At 41.2% G+C, this 21,319-nt stretch overlaps 1 protein-coding gene across 3 annotated transcripts in view; it reads left to right on the forward strand.

Moving 5' to 3' along the window:
* The window catches only part of KCNJ15 (potassium inwardly rectifying channel subfamily J member 15), a 35,756-nt gene extending 17,228 nt beyond the window's left edge, over positions 1-18,528 (forward strand). For 2 of the 3 annotated variants that reach the window (XM_074929181.1, XM_074929189.1), the window contains exon 2: positions 16,423-18,528. In XM_074929181.1, the coding sequence (XP_074785282.1) occupies positions 16,439-17,569 (1,131 nt within the window). In that variant the 5' untranslated portion in view covers positions 16,423-16,438 and the 3' untranslated portion in view covers positions 17,570-18,528. Of the gene's footprint in view, positions 1-15,931; positions 16,073-16,422 lie in introns of those variants that run through there. The other variant, XM_074929173.1, reaches the window with a different exon arrangement.
* Positions 18,529-21,319: the final 2,791 nt, after the last annotated feature.

Raw genomic sequence — 21,319 nt, forward strand, 5'->3', positions numbered from 1 at the left:
TATGTATAATGCACAAAAAAAAAGCTTCAGGTCTGGTTCTCATTCACACTGTGGCCCTTTTATACTGCTATAGGAAATGTAGAGGCCAGAAGGAGCTCTTAAGCTGGTGGCATCACACCATGAGCTCCACGTTCATCTTGTGAGAACAGATTTCAACAAGCAAAATTCATAGAATTATGCTATACTTCTGTTAGCTTTGCAGAGGCCTTAAAGTCTTTTGAACTGTCAGGAATCCTAGTAATATATCTTATTTTTCCTCATATCCTTGCTCTTCTTGAGATAATTATACCAACACACTTCAGGCTACAAAACTCAGTCCCTTTCCGCAGTACAGGTAGCAACATTATCTGTGCTTCATCCCAAGTCTTAAGGAAGTGCCTTGTCCTTGAAGTTCACTCCTACTCTGTTCTGTTGATGAAGTTTAAAGAAGAAAAAAAAACCCAAACCAACAAAACAACAAAAAGACATACTGAACCTTAAATATATATTTTTTTGAACAAAAAAAGTCTAAAATTTAGTGTTGATTTCTTTTCTTGTCAGTGTAAAATGACCAAAGCTGTGACTTCATTATGACCCAGAATAATATTTATCAGTAGTAAATCTGCCTCCCCTTTGTAAGGTCTCAGATGATAGGGAACATAAAATCTTATTTTAAGACCATTTCTTAGTGTTTAAGTGCAGAAATCCAGAAAGCATTTCAGTGGAGCAGTCCCAGTGATATATCCTCCTACTGTACCTTGGTGTGGGATTCTGCCTTTGCAGATATATTTCTGGTTTATAAGCAGTAAAAATGTAAAAGGGGTACACCATGCCTTTCAGTACTACCTTACTTCTTCAGATCTTATAAACAATTATTGCAAAATATAAGAAAAGCTTTTATTTCTGATTGCTTTATATGATCTTAACGATCTTGTTAACCACCCAAGTTGTCACAGAAAGACTGACATTGTCACAGAAGTCAATAACCTTTGTGTTGTCACTACAAACTTTGATTTAAGCATGTTGCTAATAAGACATTATATGAGCTCAAACATTAACACTGAAATCCACAAAAAAAACCTGGAAGAAGGACCAGATCCTCATTCCCCAGCCTCAGAAGAAAACAATGGTCAAAGTTTCAGGATTTGATCAATTCCTAAAACTCCAGGTGCTATTAACAGAAATTACTTCTGATCTTTGGCTTTGCTCAGCTTAAGACAATACATGCCACTGAATGGCTCTGGTTTAGTCATCTTCTCTTTTCAGCTGATTACTAGCTCCATCTTGCTGAATGGCAAGTTAGGTGTGGTAAAAAACGGAGGTAGATTTGAGCTGCACCGTGAAAAGTGGAACCTTCAAAAGAAGCAGTGGTGACAGGGATGTAGGGTGCAGGTTGTTCACAGGCAGGTCCAGATGGAGGTGAATAGGTAAGAACATCATGGATGAGGGAGCCTTTAGCAGGACAAGCATGAGAACTCCATACTTGGTAAGGGACGTGGTAGCAGTGTGTATATTGATGGCATAGACAAGCAAGCTGATGTTTGGTAGGGAATGTGATAGGCAAGAACCTGTAAAACAGAGCAGACATATCCTATATCTTGCTTTAGATTCTTAGATAGCTTGCTTTTACAAAATAACCTTGTTCATCTGCTTCAGTGCGTAATTTGCATTCTTTTACAATAATTAAACTGTATATGTGATGGAAAGAGTACGTCATGTTGTGTAATCTTACATTGGATTCACACTGTACAGCATCTTCTACAGGATTTAACCCGAAAGGCTTCATCAGCACAAGTCAGAGTGACCTGTATTTATTTAGGATATTCCTACTTAAAATACACACATGTACTACATTATTTACATATGTAAGCCTCATGCTTCCAGGAAGAGTAGGGGTACCTTCACATACACTGAAACAGTTGATGTCCATACAAGCAGTAACCTTGGCACCTCTCATAAGCACTGGCCTTGCTGTACGGAAGCAAGGATAAGATGCATCTCAGCTATCTGAAAATTAAAGATCTGGTCTCAACTCATCAGGCGCTGCAAGGAGATGGGCATCTCCAGGCATTAGAGGATGAAGAGTCACACTTACTGTGTGGAGGTGTCCAGCTCTGTCCATTGACTCTGGTGCCTGAGAAGACTACCCCAGAGTAGATTGAAACCTTTTAGAGAACTAATGTGAAAAAAGAGAAATTTTGACCTACAGAAACCAACAATAGGCCTTGCAGTGCATGTACCTTTAGCATGTACTCAGTTTGGTAGACACCTGGCAGCCAGATCAGAACTACTGTCTCACAGTGAGTTTTCCAGATGTCTGATATTCCCAGTCAAATTTTAAGAAAAGCATAGCTCAAAATTTCTTTCAGATGAAATTTACTGTTAGATAAAGAAGCATTATTCAAGATATCCCAGGTGTGTAGCAGGCAGAGACATCCTGGAAAAGGAGTGTCTCCAAGAAAATGAATCACTTGTTATCAATGCTGATGCTGAACATAGCCTATAACCAGAGCAAGTTATTTCTCACCATGCTGTAGTTCCTCAACATGCTTTGCAGTCAGATGAACAAACAAGAGGAAAACTTTAGATCTGCTCTAAATGATTTCAGATCTAACAGCAAGTGAGGCATGATGCAACACAAAGAAGGAACCTACTAGATGAACAATGAGCAGATGTTTGCTGAAGTTGTAATGTGTCTTAAAACAGGTGTATTTTCAGGATTTGGTTGGAAGCTGGTGAAGGGGGAATTTCATGTATGTCAAATGGGAAACTATTGTGGAACGGTGTAAGAGAAGTCTAAAACATGAAGGGAGCTAAAAATCACAATGTGTAGGCATTGATGAGTAAGAGGAATGAAATGCCAATAAAGAGCAAAAGAAAGCAGAGCTATGGGGGCCAGGGCAGTAGCTGTGGAAATGTTAGGCTGTGAGCCTTATGGTATGAAATAATGAAAGAGATGTTTGCATTAATGAAGGAGAAAATAATGGTCAGGATGGAAGAAAGGAAGTAAGATTTTTATACTAGAAGTTTGAGTGATTTGGTCATGGAACAGATGAGAAGGACTGTGAACAAGAGGCAAATCTTGAAATGGTTAATTAATAAACTGAAATTCTGGACTTGAAGGAAAGATGAATTTTGGCGATACTGTGGCACCAGGCTGCCTACAGACAAGAATTCTGAACCATACAGCAAGTGGAGCAGAGGGAGTGGTTTCAGAAAGGACATGTCCTTTTGGGAAAGACTAGATTTGACAATGTGTCAACAGAAGAGTGAGTGAAGGAGTTTTCTGCATTGCCATTGAGCTGTCATCTGACTGGTGGAGTCACAGTCTCTGGGACTTTCAGCAATGGCACTATCTTAACCACATTTGAAATATGCTGCTGCAGTTTGATATATTCATAGTCCTGCTTAGCTACTTTTTGCAACCACTTAACATTTAGCAATTTTTTACAAAATATGAGTTCTGTTCAATAACACTAACATATAAACAGCAGTAAAATAACATACAAGCATCTACTAGGTCCACTTACACATTTCCCATCAAGTATATTTTTCAATGAAAAGGGAAGCTTCATTTAATTAAAAATTACAGGAAAAGCACAGAGGGTTAGAGATCAAAAAGTTTGATTTTTTTCCACTGAAAGAATGATCTGCTGTGGGAGATGTAGCTGATTTCTTCATACCCCAGTTATTCTTTATGCCTGGACTCCTCAGCCAGACTATATTTCTGTTGATGTATCAAGCCTTATAACAAGGCGACAGAAAATAATTGGGCAATGGTGGTATTTTTTGTTCTCATAAATCAGGCTGCTTGGAAAACATCAAAGTGACTTCTGAAATTCATGGCATCTGTAAAACTTACAAAAAACAAGGTAGAAGTTGCTGAATATTGTAGAATTTTAAAAATAAGTTTGTGGTATTCTGAATGTACTCGGAAACTATTCTCAGCAGAACATGAACAATGTTCTATTCAGTCTAATTACTTCAGTGATCAAAGCTAGACCTTCCCAAGTTCCCAACTGTAAAAGATTGCGGAGCTTTTGAGATGACATGGGATCATAAAGGAGCAGTCATAAAGATAAGGTATGTGTAAATAAACAAGCAAAATAATCTCCTTTGAGTATAAGGAAATGTAGCAACTTTGAAAAACAGCATGAGCTTTTTTTCTTGTTTGGGCACATTATCACTGCTTTTTTTCAGCCTGTTCTAGCATAGCACCACAAAGCTTTTATGGAGGTTCCCAAGAAACTATAGGACAGAGAAAAATGACTAGTGAATGCACAGTTACGTCCCCAGATCCCAATAATGGGGACAGGCATTGCTTCTGCTGTGTTCTCCTAGAGGGACAGTAGTTCATTGCACAAGATTCACTTGTCACAGAACCAGATGGGAAACTCATGTGGTCTTTAGAGTTACAGTAGGCTGAGATTTTTCAGCCAAAAGTCATATGGGCTGAAAATGCAGATTTAGGCCAGATGAAAGATATAATGAATTCATATGAACAAGATAGAGCAGCTTAGACTGAAAAAGTCTGAAAACAATTTTGGAAGGTAAAGCATTTCATTTTGACTTTGTGGAAGCAAGATGCTGAGATCTATCATTTCAAGCAGTGTTTTGTTCCTCACTTGATTTAAATTAGACACATACAACACATATCTATACAAATGTCAAAGCAAAATGAAAGGTTTAGTTTTGCTTTGAACGGTGTCTTCTGTCCAGAATGACTCCTTTTTTTTTTTTTTTTATTTTGCCAGAAAAGTTGAAACTTTTTTTTTTCATTTTTTGTTTGTTTTGATATTTTTGGTTTGGCGAGAAAATAAAAAAACATTGATGTGCACCAGTACACTCATGCTATTTCCTCCCTTTCAGAAGCCAGTCTCTGAGCAGACTGAGGGGTCTGTGTCATGGAAATTGGCAGGAATTGAGTAATTTGGGAAAGCAATGAGGAAAACAAATATTCTTTTCCCTCTGATTCCTTGGGAGTTTATCTGGAAGACATACAATCCTGGGCTGTGTAACCTCCTAGTCAAGAAACTCAGGAAACATCTTTGTCTTTAAAAAAGCCTATAATTTTTATTCCAATTTTTGCAACATAAGAGTGACAATAAGGTTCTGTACAATGATAACATTTTTCTGATGGAAAAGAGAAATAATTAACATAGCATATTTTCATTTCCATCCCCTCACAATGAAAGGATACAAAACAGCCCACATATTTAAATCCACGGGCTAACTTCAGCTTAACTTGGCAGATGAACAGAGGCTTCATGAATTACGTTCCAACAAGCTTTGTGAAACTAGGTGGTTCTGTAACTCAGAGAGACTTTATTAATGCCTTCACTGAGAAGAGGAAATCAAGGGGGATGAGCCTTAACCAGACATCAGAGAATCCCCACGGAGGAGAGTGCAATAGAAAAAGCTTTGCACGGAGCTTGCATGTTGTTACAGCCCTGGAGTTCCCACTGGAGATGCAGTAGCAGGAGGGAACAGAGCTTTGCTGGCTGGCATATGGCATGGCAACTCCTGCCACCCCATGAGCTGCAACAGCAGCCCTTGCAGGAGGGAAGGTGTGGGCAGGGGTGGAAAGGTGGGAGGCAGTCCTGCAGCCTTATCCCTGCCAGGCTGCTGTAGGTGACAAGACAAGCCCTTTGCTCTCAGTCCAGCACCTTTTACCAAGATGATTATGGCCTGAAATACCCTACTAAAGAGAGCATAGAATGACACAGCTGAAAACTATCATTTCCATTTAAAACTGTCCAACATTTCTCACCATTAAGCTTTGATTTATTTTTTTTTTATCCCCCTCATAAAATATCAGTGCATTCAAGAGTGTTACTAAAGTACTTCATATAAACAGAAAGGAAACACATACCAGACAGCAGATTATGCTAGTTTTACTCTATGATGTTTAAATTTTAAATCTTCTTAGCACTCATCTAATACAGCTGAGTCCCAAGCAGGCAGTGGGGTTTGCACCCCATGCCCCTCCACCTGTGGACAGAAACAGATTATTCCCATGAATGATGCTGGAACTATCTCCTGTTTCTGCTCTGAAATAACAGGTATATCTAAACTCCTCTGGAGGTCTTTCCTCCCTCTTCTCTACATGCTTTCCTCCTCCTCCCCCCAAAATGTGCAGAAGTGGAAAAAAGGGCATTTTTCCATTCACTGCAGGGAGAGTATGAAAGCTTGGCACACAAGTAAGCTATGTACTGGAATTTGGGTGGGTCTAGGAAAAAGCACAGACTTCAGTGGAAAACATATATGGGTGTGTGTGTGTATGTGTGAGAAAAAGCCTTTTAAACCTTAAATTAACCACATCCATGGATTGGTCAGGGAAAAAAAAAAAAAAAAAAAAAAGAGAAACCTACCCTGAAATAAAACTCTTGGGCAGTACTGAGAATAAGCAACCCTACACCAATATGAGTGTCACTGATATTTTTAATTTGTCTCTGATCACTTCAAAGAGGCAGGTGAAAGGTCCCGGTTTATATCCCGGTGCAGCATTTTAAAGGTTTATAGGACCCCTGTGACCATTTCTGTCCCTGCAGGGAGCTATGGCTGCCTTCTGTGAGGCCAGTGAGGAGGCAGTGCTTGGCTGGGGGCAGAGGCAGAGCCAGGATGGGATGGGGCCAGGGATGGAGATGGGGATGGGGACAGTATGCATGAGCCCCAGGGTGACACCAGTGGCCTCCTGGGGACTGTGTTGTGACTGTTTGGGCAGTGCTTTGGCAAAGATCAAGGGGTGACTTGACTAGGATTGGAATTTGCTCTGAGACCATAAGCATAGGTTGTGGTTGCTGGTCATTGCAGATGTGTTCGAGACTTGCCATTTGGGAAAATTATTTTGTGTCAAGATCTAGAGACTTTATTAAGGGCAATAATGGCACAAAGGAAAATGTACATAAAAGAAGAATCAGATTCACAACTGACTCTAGATACACAAAAATCTGCCACATTGATACTCTACATTTGCAACTGCTTGAGCTTTGCAGAATAGGCAATTCATCATTTATAAAAACACACATACACTGAAGTAATATTTTAAATAGTAAAACTGAACCTGTTATTTCTATGTAAATGCATATATATATATATATGCTTGCCTGTGAAATATCATATGTCCTGATTTTATTGGACACTATTGCATTTTCTTTCCAGCATTTAAAAGTTTTAACGTTTTGTTTTTATTAAGTAGCTACCAAATATTTGTTTGAGATCAAGTAGATCTTGCTCTCTGTTTATCAGACTTGGACAATCAAGGGAAATGGTGCAATTTGAAATCTTTGTAGTGCAAAGAAAATGGAGTAGGAATTAACATTTTTGAAGCTGCTGTGTCTCTCAAAGAGAATACTGGCCACACTTTGTAATTCACAATAAAGTAATCCATTATCAGAAAATAAGTAAGTAGTATCACCTGTGCTTTGCCTCAGAGAGAAAGACATCCAATTTAAGAATCACTTGGTTTGGGTGAGGGAAGTGGATACTTCATCTCAGAGGCTGCATTTTGCTAGCATGAAATAAGAGTCACTTTTTGAAAATATTTTCCACAGCATGAACTTGTTCACACAGGTAGGGCAATTCTTCATAACCAAATAACTTCCTGAGAAAATCAGCTTGTAACAAGTTTTAAGATGAAACCATGACAAACCTATCCTTCTTTCTTGGAAATGTGCTTTGTAGTATTGCAAAAATCAGAAGGCCAGATTCAGGGATATGTCCTAGCCATGCAGAGAAGTCACAGATTTGGCTTAATTAGCAGGTTACTTTGCATTTACTGTTACTCTGCCTAGATGAAGCAGCATAAAGCAGCTACACCACACAGGTAAGAGAGACCCAGAAACTGTCCCAGAGGAGAAGTTTTACTACTGTAACAGCATTCACCTTCCTGCTGGGTCAAGGTGTGCTATTTCCCCAGTTAGATTTGATTCTGTCTACATTAGGCACCAGATGAACAAAAGGTTACCGGTATACAGACCTTTAAATAAAATGTTCTTTACCTTTGCCAGTTTCCTTGCTTTTTGCAGCCCTATGATTATTTTCAATACTACTGAGGTTTTTACATATGTAAAAGGCACAGAAATATTTTTTTTGGTGGAAAATTCTTTTCATAGACTGGTATTCCAGTTTTGAGATTTAGTGACTGCATAAAGATGGATAATTATAGACGTGTTTATTTGGCCAGTGTTTGTGAATGTGTACATACAGTGGGATATTTGTGGGGTACTAAGGTCATTCCTCCACCAGCATAATGTCTCATGGTATGGGCTAGAGGAGTGCTTTGATTTGCAGGAAATGCAGCTTTTGTATGGAGAGAGCACATTAAAAAATCTGCCACAGCAGAAGCCTGACACCCTTCAGGGAGCCTCACCTCACGGCCACACCTACACTGAGCTATGAGAGCACTGGTGTGCAATGACTAATTAAGAAACAAAACCCAACTTGACTGGGATACAGTGCATATATCACGCGATGAACTGGCATCATAAATGATAATTAAAAAGAGAGCTGCTGAGCCACTGGATGTATTCATATTGTACATCTGGCATACAGGTAGGAGCTGAAGACACTGCTCCTCCGAGTGAGACAAGGCTGGTGCTGGGTCCTGGTGTCCAATGCTGGGTTTGAGGCTCAGGGTATCTGTACTCCAAGAAAGGAAAAAGAGGCACAAACCTCTCTAAAAGATTTGAAACATCCCACTGCTGCCTGATAAATATCTTTCATGTACCAACTGTGGTAGCTAAGAAACAGGGAGAAGAAGTGGCCCTGGGGAAGGCAGACTGCAGATGTTTTAGCCAGCTTTCATGAACTATCAGCAAAGTGCTAACTTTTCTCCCTGCCTCTTGCATAACCATGACTAGGCACATTACTGTTCATTTTCAGCCACCTGCTGACAATTTAAGTTAAAAATCTAGAGTAAATGTCTGGTTTTGGTTTTGTTTGCTTATTTGTTTTTAAATGAAAGCAGATTTTTATTAGACCAGAAATGAATTCAGACAAAAAAAACGAACAAACAAGCAAGGAAAGCAGACAAACTTTCTGTCCCACTAACCCTTCTTCAGGTCTGAAACAAAACCAGCAAATTTCAAACCAACTGTGGATTGGCAAGTCAGTTACTCTCAGTTTAACTTTATTATTACTATTACTGAGTAGTAGAGTAGGCATCTGCCAGCTTGCGAAGTGATGGGTACATACTGTGGAGGTTAAAAACAAGGTGCTGTCCCTTACCTGCTGTGAAAGAAGGAAAAACAAGAACACAGCCAACCTACAGTGAGCAGGGAATGACAGTCCCAGCAAACAGACAGCAGCCCATTTCAGTACATTTGTGCTCTATACTGACCTGGGAAGGGGCTCCCTTCCCTGTGAACTTTGCTGGACTTAACAACCCGAGCAGCAGATGGGTTCAGACTCATTATCTTCTATATTGTTATAAAACCCACCATCATGTGGCTAAAATACTAGAAGGAAACACAGTTGTCCCCTGGTTGTGTACAGAAACATGAAACTCCCTTGGCACATGAGCTCATGGGGTCAGATTATAGCCAGGTGATTTATACCAGGCAGTATATAAGTAAGCATAAAGAGAAGTAAAATAGGCCTCTGGGAAAACAGCTCAGCGACCTTGAGCCCCAGCCCTGAAATCAGAGAAAAGAGCAGCGCAGCCAGTGCTCCTCTGGGAGCTGTGCTCTAGCAAGGTGGCCTGTCCTCACGCCAGGATGGAGAAGGCGGTGGGAGCTGTGTGAAAGCACATTCTCTCAGCGGCCAGAGCCGCTGGCTGGCAAAGGGCCCGTTCCCAAAAAGGGAATTAAGTACTTAAGTAGGACTTAGGTAGGCTTTAGTTGACTAAGTGAAAAACTATTTTGCAGAAAATCCCTGCCCAGCTTCTGTTTTGTGCTGGAAGTGCTCCACACGTACAGGTGTCTCCATTTCTGCACCTCATTTTGCTGGATGCCCAACAGTCTCCATTTGGGCATGCCACAAAGCACCCTATAAGATACCAAATGGATTAGTTTATCTCATGTCTAAACAAGAAGAGCCAGAAATGAGGTACTCTGCTGGAAAGAGGAGAGCAGCGGCATACTAAGCAAAATGGGGGAAAATAGGATAATGAGAGATACTCTCATGGAAAAGAGAAATACCTAAGGGAGAAGGGAGGACAGAATGTGGCTACTAAAAGCCCCCAAAGGCATCCTAGAAGTGAAGAATGAAGAAATAGTGGCAGTGCCTGCAGAACAGGACAACATTAGGTATTAAGCTCTCTGAAGGTCTGGTCCTGGCCTTAGTATTGACTCCTTACCTTGATTGGGATAGGACAAGACTCCTGTCCTCCCTTAGCTCCGTTCCTTCTCTGTAGTGTTATTGAGATGTTTTCCTGTGCCAGAGGCCTACTGTGAGGGATCACTGATGTTCCAACATCAGGTCAAAGATGTAAATGAAAGTGGAAGTACAGGGTGTGAGTTTGATAAGCATAATGCAACAATAATGTCCCTTTCAGCCTTGCAGAATAATTCTGGCACCCAGCTCCCCAGAAACAGAAAGGACAGGCTCTCGAGAGTCTGTTTAGACTTGCCTGTGTAGAAAGAGCCAGGTAAGGTTTGCACAGCAAGAACGAGGAAAAGGTTAGAGGGTGGGAAAAGCATCACAGCAGAGGCAGTTTTTAAATGCTTAAACTGTGCTAGTGGAGTGTTTGAAACTTAAAAGATTTTGAAGCAACAATATGCCAGCAAGGGAGACATTCAGAAGTATTGAATGTTGCACTGCTGAAGAAAACCATTTGTAAAAATAAAAAAAGCAGAACAGGTTTCTGGGGAACCTTTCTCTCTTTTCCAGTGGCATTATATAAACCAAATTACCAAACACAAAAAGGAGAGTTTCAGAAACTGATCAGTTCTGAAAGAAGACTTTAGTGTACATGAAGGTTCCTGGACTGAAGGCTCGGTACAGCCAAGTCCCCTGTTCATCTGCAGAGCCCAGGGCAGAGGCTGGAGGGCAGATTTTTGGAAGGACTGATGGCTCACTTGCAGTGTGTTAGCTGTTCAGACACTAGTGGTATGTGCTTTTTTCTACACTTGGAGGCCTGATCCAGAGACCTGTGAAATCACTGGGAGCTTCTCCATTAACCTCAATAAGCTTTAAGTCATCTCTTGCTTTCTCTCTGCCTGCTTGGTTGTTTTCCTATTTGCTTACATCACTGTAGTTTCCAAGGCTCATCTACATAAATCAATAGTTGTTGCAAAGCCTTACATCCCGCCCTTGAAAAGAACAAGATTCCTGTAAACATCTCCCTCAGAAACAATGTACCATGAGACTTTTCCAGCTTTAACTCACCTTCCATGGCCAGATGTCAGGCAGGCAGCCTAGGAGAGATGAAGATGGATTTGGATATTCACTTTCTGAACATTGGTCTGTGAATGGGTGTTGCCCTGGCCCTGACGTGGGTGTTGAAAAACATGCCTCAAGCTCCCCCACCATGCCACTCACCCCCACCTCTGATGCAGTCAGCTCTTCAGCCCCTGACACTACCCTGCCTGCAGGCTCGGCTGCGACTCTGCTTTCTACTGTTCCTGGGTGCCCAAGCCTGGGGACAGTCACCATCCACAGGGCTGCCCTGTGCTGACAGGTGGCTCTATAGAAGGATGGAGAGCTAAAGGCAGAGCTTTGGGAACCGATTTTGACTTGAGGGGTGTATTTAACAGTTCTCTTGGCTCAGTCCTTTTGTGAAAGAAAATAAAAAGGCATTAATTTAGTTTTTAAAGGCAGCACCTTTCACAATATGACTGACTGCCAGCCTGCCTATCACCACTCTCAACACTGATCAGTCCTAGCACTGAGGGACAATTATGAAGTCCAGAGCGGCAGTATCTGGCTGTATGACTGCATGCTGCAGCTGGTGGTGGAGGTGGAGCATCCTTTTGAAACCGCTCCTTCCCTCCCTCTACCTCTGCTCTCTCTTTTCGTATTCCATAACTCAGCTACAGAGGAGGATTTTGCTGGTTGACAATTGCGCAGCATAACCTGGTTCATAGCCCAAAGGGAGGAGGGTGTTCATGCTAGGCAGAGCACTGAGAATTCAGGAGGGGCTTTTATAACCTACTGAACCACATAAGACCTAGGAAAGATCTAAAGATTATGTAGTTCTTTTCAATGTTTTCTTTCCTCACCCCTGCTTTTTTTTTTTAATGCCAAGCCTGCTAATGGTTTATGCTGGTTGAAAAAACAGTTCAAATTTTGCCCCTGTATCAGAGTGGCAATGAAGCGTGCGTGAGGGTTTGCTCAAGTGGCAAAGCTTATCTGATTTGAGAAAAACCAAACAGCTGAGGCCATTCGAAAAGTCATGCTCCTGTACACTTTTAATCAGTTGTGTCTGCCAAAAGAGATCTTGCACAAGCAAATCTGGCTTCATGCAACAGGAACATTTTTGCATGTATGCAAGCTGGCTTTGACTTCTTGAAAATGTGGTCTCTGGAAGCAGTGTTAATGTGCTTGTTATATCCCTGGCTGCTGGAATTACCTTAATATCAAGGTATTCATGGTTGGTGGTTTGGTATGTAGCTCTATGTTTTATTGACTTTGTCTGCACTAAACTTCCTTACCAGCATGTGTGCTGATGGGGAGTTTCCTTTGGTTGTTCCAAAGGGCTGGTGAGGAAAGGAGATAATTCACAGGACAGTAGAGCCCTAGACAAGTCTGAGACAGTTTTATTTTCTTCCCTCTTGAAGTATCTGTTTCCTTAACTCTACTTCAGTTCACTTTTATTTGCAGCTACAGATTCAATAGGGTTTTTTTACAGTAATAAAAAATACTTTATCAGTTAGTTAATGGACAGTAGATGTTCTTTTAATTTAAAAATGTATACTACTATTTTGATTCAGGCTTGTTTGCTTATAGAAACTTACTGTGTTAGACATGCTTTCTGATTTAGAGCGAAAGGAGTAGAAACCAAACAAACCAAAAGATTTCGGCAGAGGTCCTGGGAATGGTTGTCAGGGTGTAGAGTATCTGAGGTGCCTGTGTAAGGTATAAGATGGGAAATAGTAATGCAGGTATTATATATAACATGGGGTTTATACATATGGACACCCATGAATGATTTATTGTGGGATATCGTACTGGTCACTTCACTCAGGAAGCAGTGGGGAAGTGGATGACAGGGGAAAACCCTCGTCTGAAGCCCGATTTTGTTCCGCTATTGGTTTCATCAGAGTTTCTTTCCCCAGATGACTGCTGCTGGCTGCTGCCAGTGATAAGGGAGGGGAGCAGAGGCAGTGCTGCTCCAAGACAGCGTGACAGATCCTCTCTTCCCGTATCAGTGTGTCAGAGAAAAAGTGAAGTATTTCTGCAGGGAAAGGAAACCAAGATTAATTTCCCTGGGGAGGAAAAAAGCACTAGAGGAATTCAGGATCACACAGGAAAAAGTGATGTAAGAGAAAAAAATAGGAAGCAAATCAACACAAAAAAATACCCTACTACCAAAAAAAGCACCAGAAATTGGCTGGGATCCATTTCAGGAAATCACTGTAAAGCTGAGTAACTTTGTCACATACAGAAATACAAATCAAGGGAGGACACAAAAGATGACAGGGGAGCTCTGATACAGCCTCTTTCATCTATGGCAGACTCCAAAACTAACAGCTCTGCCATGCTGACCTCACATGTGCAAGATCAACTCTACACATGGGGACAGGAGAAAGGCACAGTGAGAAACGGCTTTGGTTGTGAGTTGAAACACAGTCTGGAGCGTGCCAGACATTGCCTAGGGCAGCAGAACAGCTTTACTTTTCAGATTAAGCCTGAAATGGCAAATTTTGCAGCTGTCCATCTGTTGGCATAGCCCAGGGAAGACATTGTGCCTTGGAACTGCCTCCCTGTCTCCCATCTGGTGGGGGTAACTCTTCTGCTATGGCATTTTAGTATGTCTGATGTTAGGTGTCCTCCACTGGGTCTGGAAATGTGGCAGGCTGCAGTCTCAGGATTTTCTCCATTCAGGGCTCCTGCACAGGGAACAATGTATTTCAGGGCAGAGCAGAGCAGAGGCAGGGCAAGAACTCTTACCAGGCCCTTGTGCGGGTTGAAACTGTGGACCCAGCTGGTGCTGCAGGTGAATGGTGTGGTGTGTGCATACCAAGCTGGGTATATGAAGGCAGTATCAGAGCCACAGTGTATGTGGGGCAGAGCTGCTGTGCACAGCATGCCCAGCGTATCCCAAACATGCCAGATTTATTACACACAGGCCCACTATTTGTGCACAAGACAGGTAAGTCTGCTCTTTGCCAAGCCTACAAGCCCCGTCCCTGCCCCACCAGCTTAAGCCCACCAGCTGGAGCACTGAGGAGGAAAGGTGGAGACTTGGCTGTCTCCATCCTTGTGGCCTCCAGAGAAGGAGGAGCCGCCAGCCCTTGGGAGCTGCTCCCAGGAGTAGGCGTCCAGGTAGGCTGTGCAGGGGGATGGGATGGGGATATGTCCCTGGAACTGGATTGGAGAGGCCAGCTATCTCTTTGCCTAGCAATTTGTAGCAGTGAAATCTGTTCTGACAATGTAATGTTTGTGCCTGGAAGCAATGGCTATGGAGAAGGAAGATGTGTATATCTGGAGACAGATTTCTGCACATATTTTATATCCATGACTTATCCAGTGTGAGGCTTGGTGTGGGGAATGGAGGCTTTTCACTAAGCAGTATGCATTTTCCTAAAAGGTTTCACATTAGAGGTTGCATATATTTACCATGCACTGACAGCCGTGCTTGATTTTGAGTTTGTCTAAAGAGCAATTGCATGTACGCTTCTTCCCACCCTTACCCCTCCTACGCCCCCCCATTTCCTCCCGTTGTTCTTTTTCAGATCACTTGAAGGTTTTTTCCTGTTTATTATCCGGACATGCTGCGCACTGTGTTGATTTGACTGTCACATAAGGAATCTCCTACTGGGATCATTGATGCATTCCTTTCTTTTATATATTTATATATATATATATATATATTTATTTATATATATATATATATATATTTATATATATATATATGGCAATGGCTCCTAAGCTATGGAAGAGAAATGTTGGTGATTTAACCAAAATTGGAATGACCTACAGGTGTTAATGTGAGTTAAGTTTAATTACCCTTTCCCAGAAAACCTGCAACGGTGTGATGAGTATGGCCATAAACAAAAATTCTCCTTGATTGACATAACAGGAAAGGTACTTCAGTGAGCAATTATGCTGATGTCCTGGACTGGCACATGTGTGTACCACAAATATATCTTGTACTTCCTGCAAAATTCTTTTAAGTAGCTATAAGGAAGACGTTCTTTTTTTTTTTTTTCAGTGGTTCACGAAAACGAATCCCTTACTTAAGGCTCTTTTTGAGGAAAACAATGGAACAAAACAATGCTTTTTGTATGACCTGCCAAAGCACAAAGGATGCATGGGTTGTTTTTTTCTTTGTTGTTTTTATCAGCAGGAAGTTTTGTTGTTGGAAACGACTATAACATGCACTGTCCTTGCTCTACGTAATCACTGTCTGGTCCTGCAAGCCTCATCAAACTGGCACAGGCACCGTTCTGCTTCACTCTGTGGGCTTTGTTCAGTCCTGAGTGTCCGCACACTTACTCTCCATCCGGACTGATGCACAGTAAACAAACTTCAGGAGTCGGGTGGTCCAATGATTGCTGGGTTCGCGCAGGTCAGGGCCCACGGCTAGAATGCTGACTTTGTGAATTGCTTCCTTTTTTTTTCCTTAGACAGCTTAAAATCATAGTGCTGTAAAGTGCAAACAGCTTCGAAGTGTTTTCAGGTGTAAATATTCCTTTCCAAAACTCGACTTTGATGTGTTCAGGTCTGCTTTGTTTCCCTCTAGGTTAGTTGTAGGTTTGTAACAAAGAGCCAGATCCGATTGAGTAAATCACTTGTGGAAGTTAATTGTTCACAGTGAAAGCTGGTCTGGCTCATTTTGCCTCCGTCGCAGGAAGAGACAGAGGCGGTGTGCTGGATCTGCGTTCTAAACCAAGCATTGACGAGACTTTAATTTTGATCAGATGTCTCTCTTCAGGGCATTAAAGAAAACCTGCTCAGTAATCAAAAAGAGCCTCTTCTCTAGAGAAACGTAAGAAAAAAAATTTAATGCATTTTACAGAAATAAAGTACTAATATAAAATTTCAGCTTTGTCAAATTTCTTTTGCAGGCTATCATAAAGAAACCTACTTCTCCATATTTAGTGGCCACCAGAATCAAAGAATGATTTATTTTTTTTTTTAAACTGGGAAAATGTATATAAAATTATTTGTAATGTCAAATTGTATGATGATAACTTTATATTCCAACTGTCTTTATTCACTGCTGTTGTGTTTAGATTATGTTTGTGCCTTCTCTCCATCAACATTTTCAAATGCTTTCAGAATCGGTTATGTGCTTTGATTTCATTAAGTAACAATCTTCTTTTATTCTCTCCTTAGGACTGAAGCAGTGAGAATGGAAACCACAAAGATTAATATGTCCCGCATCCCTCTGGTTAATGGAGGCATCGACACTGCCATGCTCAAGGCACACAAACCCCGTGTGATGTCCAAAAGCGGTCACAGCAACGTGCGCATAGACAAAGTCGATGGCATTTACCTACTCTACCTTCAAGATTTGTGGACTACAGTTATAGACATGAAGTGGAGGTACAAACTCACCTTATTTGCTGCTACTTTTGTTATGACCTGGTTCCTCTTTGGAGTTATCTACTATGCCATTGCATTCCTTCATGGTGATTTAGAAATAAACAAATTCACCCCAAAGCGTGAGCCATGTGTCAAGAATGTAGACTCTCTGACTGGGGCATTCCTCTTCTCCCTGGAGTCACAGACGACCATTGGCTATGGATTTCGTTTCATTACAGAGGAGTGTCCTCATGCCATTTTCTTACTTGTGGCCCAACTGGTCATCACCACCTTGATTGAAATCTTCATCACAGGGACATTTCTGGCTAAAATTGCAAGACCTAAAAAACGGGCAGAGACTATTAAATTCAGCCACTGTGCTGTCATTACCAAGCACAATGGAGAACTTTGCCTGGTGATCAGAGTAGCAAATATGAGGAAGAGTCTTCTGATACAGTGTCAGCTGTCTGGGAAGCTTCTTCAGACATATGAAACCAAAGAAGGGGAGCGGATCCTGCTGAATCAAGCCAGTGTCAAGTTCAATGTTGACTCCTCTTCAGAGAGTCCATTTCTCATTTTGCCTTTAACCTTCTACCATATTTTGGATGAAAGCAGCCCTTTGAGAGATCTGACACCTCAAAATCTCAAGGAAAAGGACTTCGAGCTTGTGGTGCTTCTGAACGCCACGGTGGAGTCTACCAGCGCTGTCTGCCAAAGCAGGACTTCCTACATCCCTGAGGAGATTCACTGGGGCTATGAGTTCGTGCCTGTGGTTTCTCTCTCTCCAAATGGAAAGTACGTTGCAGATTTCAGTCAGTTTGAGAAGATTAGGAGAAGCACAGATTCCACTTTTTATAGTATGGACTCTGAAAAACAAAAACTAGAGGAGAAATACAGGCAGGAGGATCAAAGAGAGAGGGAACTGAGAACAATGTTATTGCAGCAGAGCAATGTTTGATTGAATGGACAAACTGTTCTGATTAATCCTTTTTGCAAAATGAAAAAAACATGCTCTCTGTGATGTATGTCTTCTATGAAACCAGCAGTGAAGTCCTTTCCAGCAAAAACGTTTGGTGTATAGTAAACCTGTTCCTTTGGCTGAGCTGTTAATCAAGTATTTTGTAATTAGGCAGGATTTCTTTGTCCATGATCTTGACTTAGCAAAGTTGGATTTGTATTAAGTCGCTGCCTTATACCACCACTAAAAGCAGACATACCACTTTCCGTTTGGAAAGTGAAACTGGATATACTGTGCTGATTCCTTCAAATATTTAGTTGACATGGTTTTACTGTGAACATGTATTCGCAGAGACAGCACACAGTACTGCTAGACAAAAATATGCTCCTTTAAATACATATATTTAAAGTGTATATTATTGTACCAGGTATTGCCTTCACAGAGATTCCTGGCACTTAAAGTAAGTTGATTGGAGAGACAAATGGTTGGGTGTGGGAAGAGCTGCAGGAATGTGATAAACTCCTTAAATCTTGAAGGAGGGTGACAGAGTAGTCGTGCTGGGTGGTGAGGAAGGGAGATCGCTCTCTGTGTCTGCTACTCAGAGCTTGTTTTGTGATCACTCACTTTTTTAACCTTGTTAATGCCTGATTTATATATCATAGTAAAAAGGGGAAATGAGGGCAACATACAAAGAATCATAACAGTAATCGACTAAGGTTAAAGCTGGCTCTGAGACACCTGTTTTTTATCGAATGTAAATAGTTTGTAATAGCAGCATAACAGTACATTTCTACAGATTGCTTGCTTTGCTATGGACCATATTTAATTTTGGTTAAAAGAAACCTGTATAATGTCTGTAGACAATATTTACTTTTTCTGGCAACCGTTAAGGACAAGCATTCCTTTCATCCATTTCATTTTTATTCTATTAAAACCATTCCATTAATAAAGGAATTTCATTTGAGCAGCTCCTGATCTCTTTGTGTCACGGGGAGAGGGTGTGGTACCTCAGAGATGTTGAAAGAGCTGAGTGCTTGGCATAAGCAGTTGCATCCAACTCAGGGACTCAAAAGGTCACTAAAGTGGTCAGATTACAGGAAGCAAACCAGGTAGCAGTGGTGTACATGTAGCATGCCTATTATATGTAGGTCAGCTTTTTTAATGGGACTTAGAAATTATTTCTGACTCATATCACTTTGGTAGCTTTCTGAGTTCTATAGATTTTGTTTCTCTAAAGCTTTGGCAAGGAAGAACTGTATTAAGTATGAGTTTGGGGTCTGTGGGCCAGGTCTTGGCCTGAGAGCCACCAAGCCTTGCAGTGATGAAAGGACTTTTGGCATCATCAAGCTTACTGTTAATGTGCTTAGTTTCCTGGCACTGTGTGGCCTAGTGGAATGCATTCCTTCAGTGTGCCATATTCTATACAATAAATGAGTCTGGCTTTGTGCCTAAAGAGGCATGAAGCAAGTTGATCACAGAGATGGCCATGGCACCAAGAAGAAGGGAGCACATACTGCAGGGGGTGGTAGTGGTAAGGGGGAGCATGAGAGACTTAAAACTGCTCACTTAAGTAGATGGTTAGCTCTCCTGTGTGAGAAGTCAGAGATCCAAGTACCTGTCCGAAGAGAGCGATTTAACTTAATCCAAGAAGGTTCCCTACCCACTACAATGTGACCAAGTTTTCTCAAACCATGGTAATCGCCTAGCATTTTTGGAAAGAATTTCCTGGTGTATTATGCTGTGTTGTCACACAAGTTTTCATCTGCAACCACATATAGAGGATGTTAATGTATAAATTATTGTTTGTTAATTTTCAATTTTCCTTCACTTCGTCTGGACACTTGTTTCATTGCAAGGAAACATGCTTCATAAATTTTTGCAGTCACCTCATAGACTGCTTTGGGATGCTGAGGTGAAAGAGTGCAGGTCTCTTAACTCTTCTTCTGCCAAGCCTTAGCCTCCATGTTTTCATAATCAAACATACACTCCAATTCTTTCTTATCTGTGTAAGGGCTCAGATCATTCCTAAAGTCATAGTCTCAGCTGTGTATTAACTGTAAAGCAGCTTCACCAACAGCAAGTGAGCTGGTTCTTCTCCAGAAATATCTGATGATGAACTGATGCCCTTCTCACCATCCTCTTCCCATCCCTGGAAATAGAGACATGCCAATTTGTATCTCTCAGGTGAGCATTCCATTGATTTGAATAAACTTGTTTGTTATTACACTTTCCAATAAATCCTAGTGCATTAAGCCGTGTAGGGTATACACATGCCAAGTCCCAGTGGGCCTACATATTTCTTGAGTGTCAGATCTAGGAAATCCTGTGAGTACCCAGCTGCAGCAATGTACTTATGTGGGACTTTTGTCACAACCTTTTAGGAGCCTAGAGACAAGGCTTCTCCAGGCTTTGACAGCTGCTGAGCAGTAATTTTTTAGGATCTTCACTTTGGGAGCTAAGGAAGCAGGTAGAGACTTAAATCCCCATGTACACTAATCCCAAGGTTCAGTCACTATTTTCACTACAGCATTCCAGTCATTAGGTTATCCTAAATTAAAAACACCATAAGCCAAAATCTTGGAAAGAAAAAAAGCATCACAGAAATTATTTTCTCTGAACTTTCAGTTGTACAAGTCAAGAAAGAAGAGAAGAAACAGAACACTAGAAATCTTTGTCAAAGTCAAAGCAAACCTTCATCAGGTAGTGAGAGATTGTATAGTATATAATGCTCTGCTATTCATTACAGCTTCAGAACGCAGTCTTTCTTCGCAATGATCTGTACTTTTCCTTCTTGCTTTTGTGCAAGCATAACTTACATTGCTCTATCTACAAGTTAAGAAGACCAGAAGTGGCCTTGGAGCAGTATGCTTAGCTGCAAAGTACTGAATTGTAGTGGAAAAATGTCATGACATGTGGATCTGATATGAATCACCAGCAAACCACAACCTCTCACTGCTTGTGGTAAGTTCTTCTGGTTGTGTCAACGTAACTGTGGTGATTTACCTCAGCTGAATACTGACAGGATGGAGCAGAAAGCAAAACTTCATGACCATCCCAAAGCTGCCTTACTCATGAGTTAGTACTGTCCTGCCCACATGGTGACTGAGAGTGTGAGAGCCTTCTTGTCTGCTGGTCCCCAGGGCGTCAGGGCAGAGCATTCACAGCTCTAGCAGGTCAGGTCCCTACACAGCCAGCAGCAGCACCTTCTCACTCCTCTCCCTGCCCCACACATGGAAGATACCACTTTGGGAACCACTGAGTTTGATGGTTATACTGGTCTCTAAAATGTACTAACTTTATGAATAAATTTAAATGAAATCTGAATCTAAAATATCAGGGACAAAAGAAAGCAGTGGAGCCCCACATCCCTGTGTGCACTAAGTGCATGAGTATGTCCTTCAAGTAAATCCTCCATTCAAGTCACTAGACCATTCAGAAGAAAATAGTCATGGTAGATCAAAATTTACTTTTTAAAATTTATTGAGAAACACGACATACTCCTATTTCTTTTATTCATGAGTGACCAGAACATTTTTAGAGTTTTTTTAATCCTTTGGATTTGTACAGTACGCAGCTGAATGAGAACTCATTTAAGTCCATGGAGTGTTTCTGAACTGTTTGCTTTGGCTTATGCTTCAATACTTTATTGTTATTTTTTCCCCCTCTTTTTTTAATTTATTTTTTCTTTGGAAGTGGGTGATTGAAGAAGCATAATTTCATATCTGTTTCTTCCTTTCAGTGACTTAGGAA

This window comes from Athene noctua, chromosome 1 (assembly GCF_965140245.1).
Source record: "Athene noctua chromosome 1, bAthNoc1.hap1.1, whole genome shotgun sequence".
In the NCBI taxonomy this organism is placed as follows: Eukaryota; Metazoa; Chordata; class Aves; order Strigiformes; family Strigidae; genus Athene; species Athene noctua.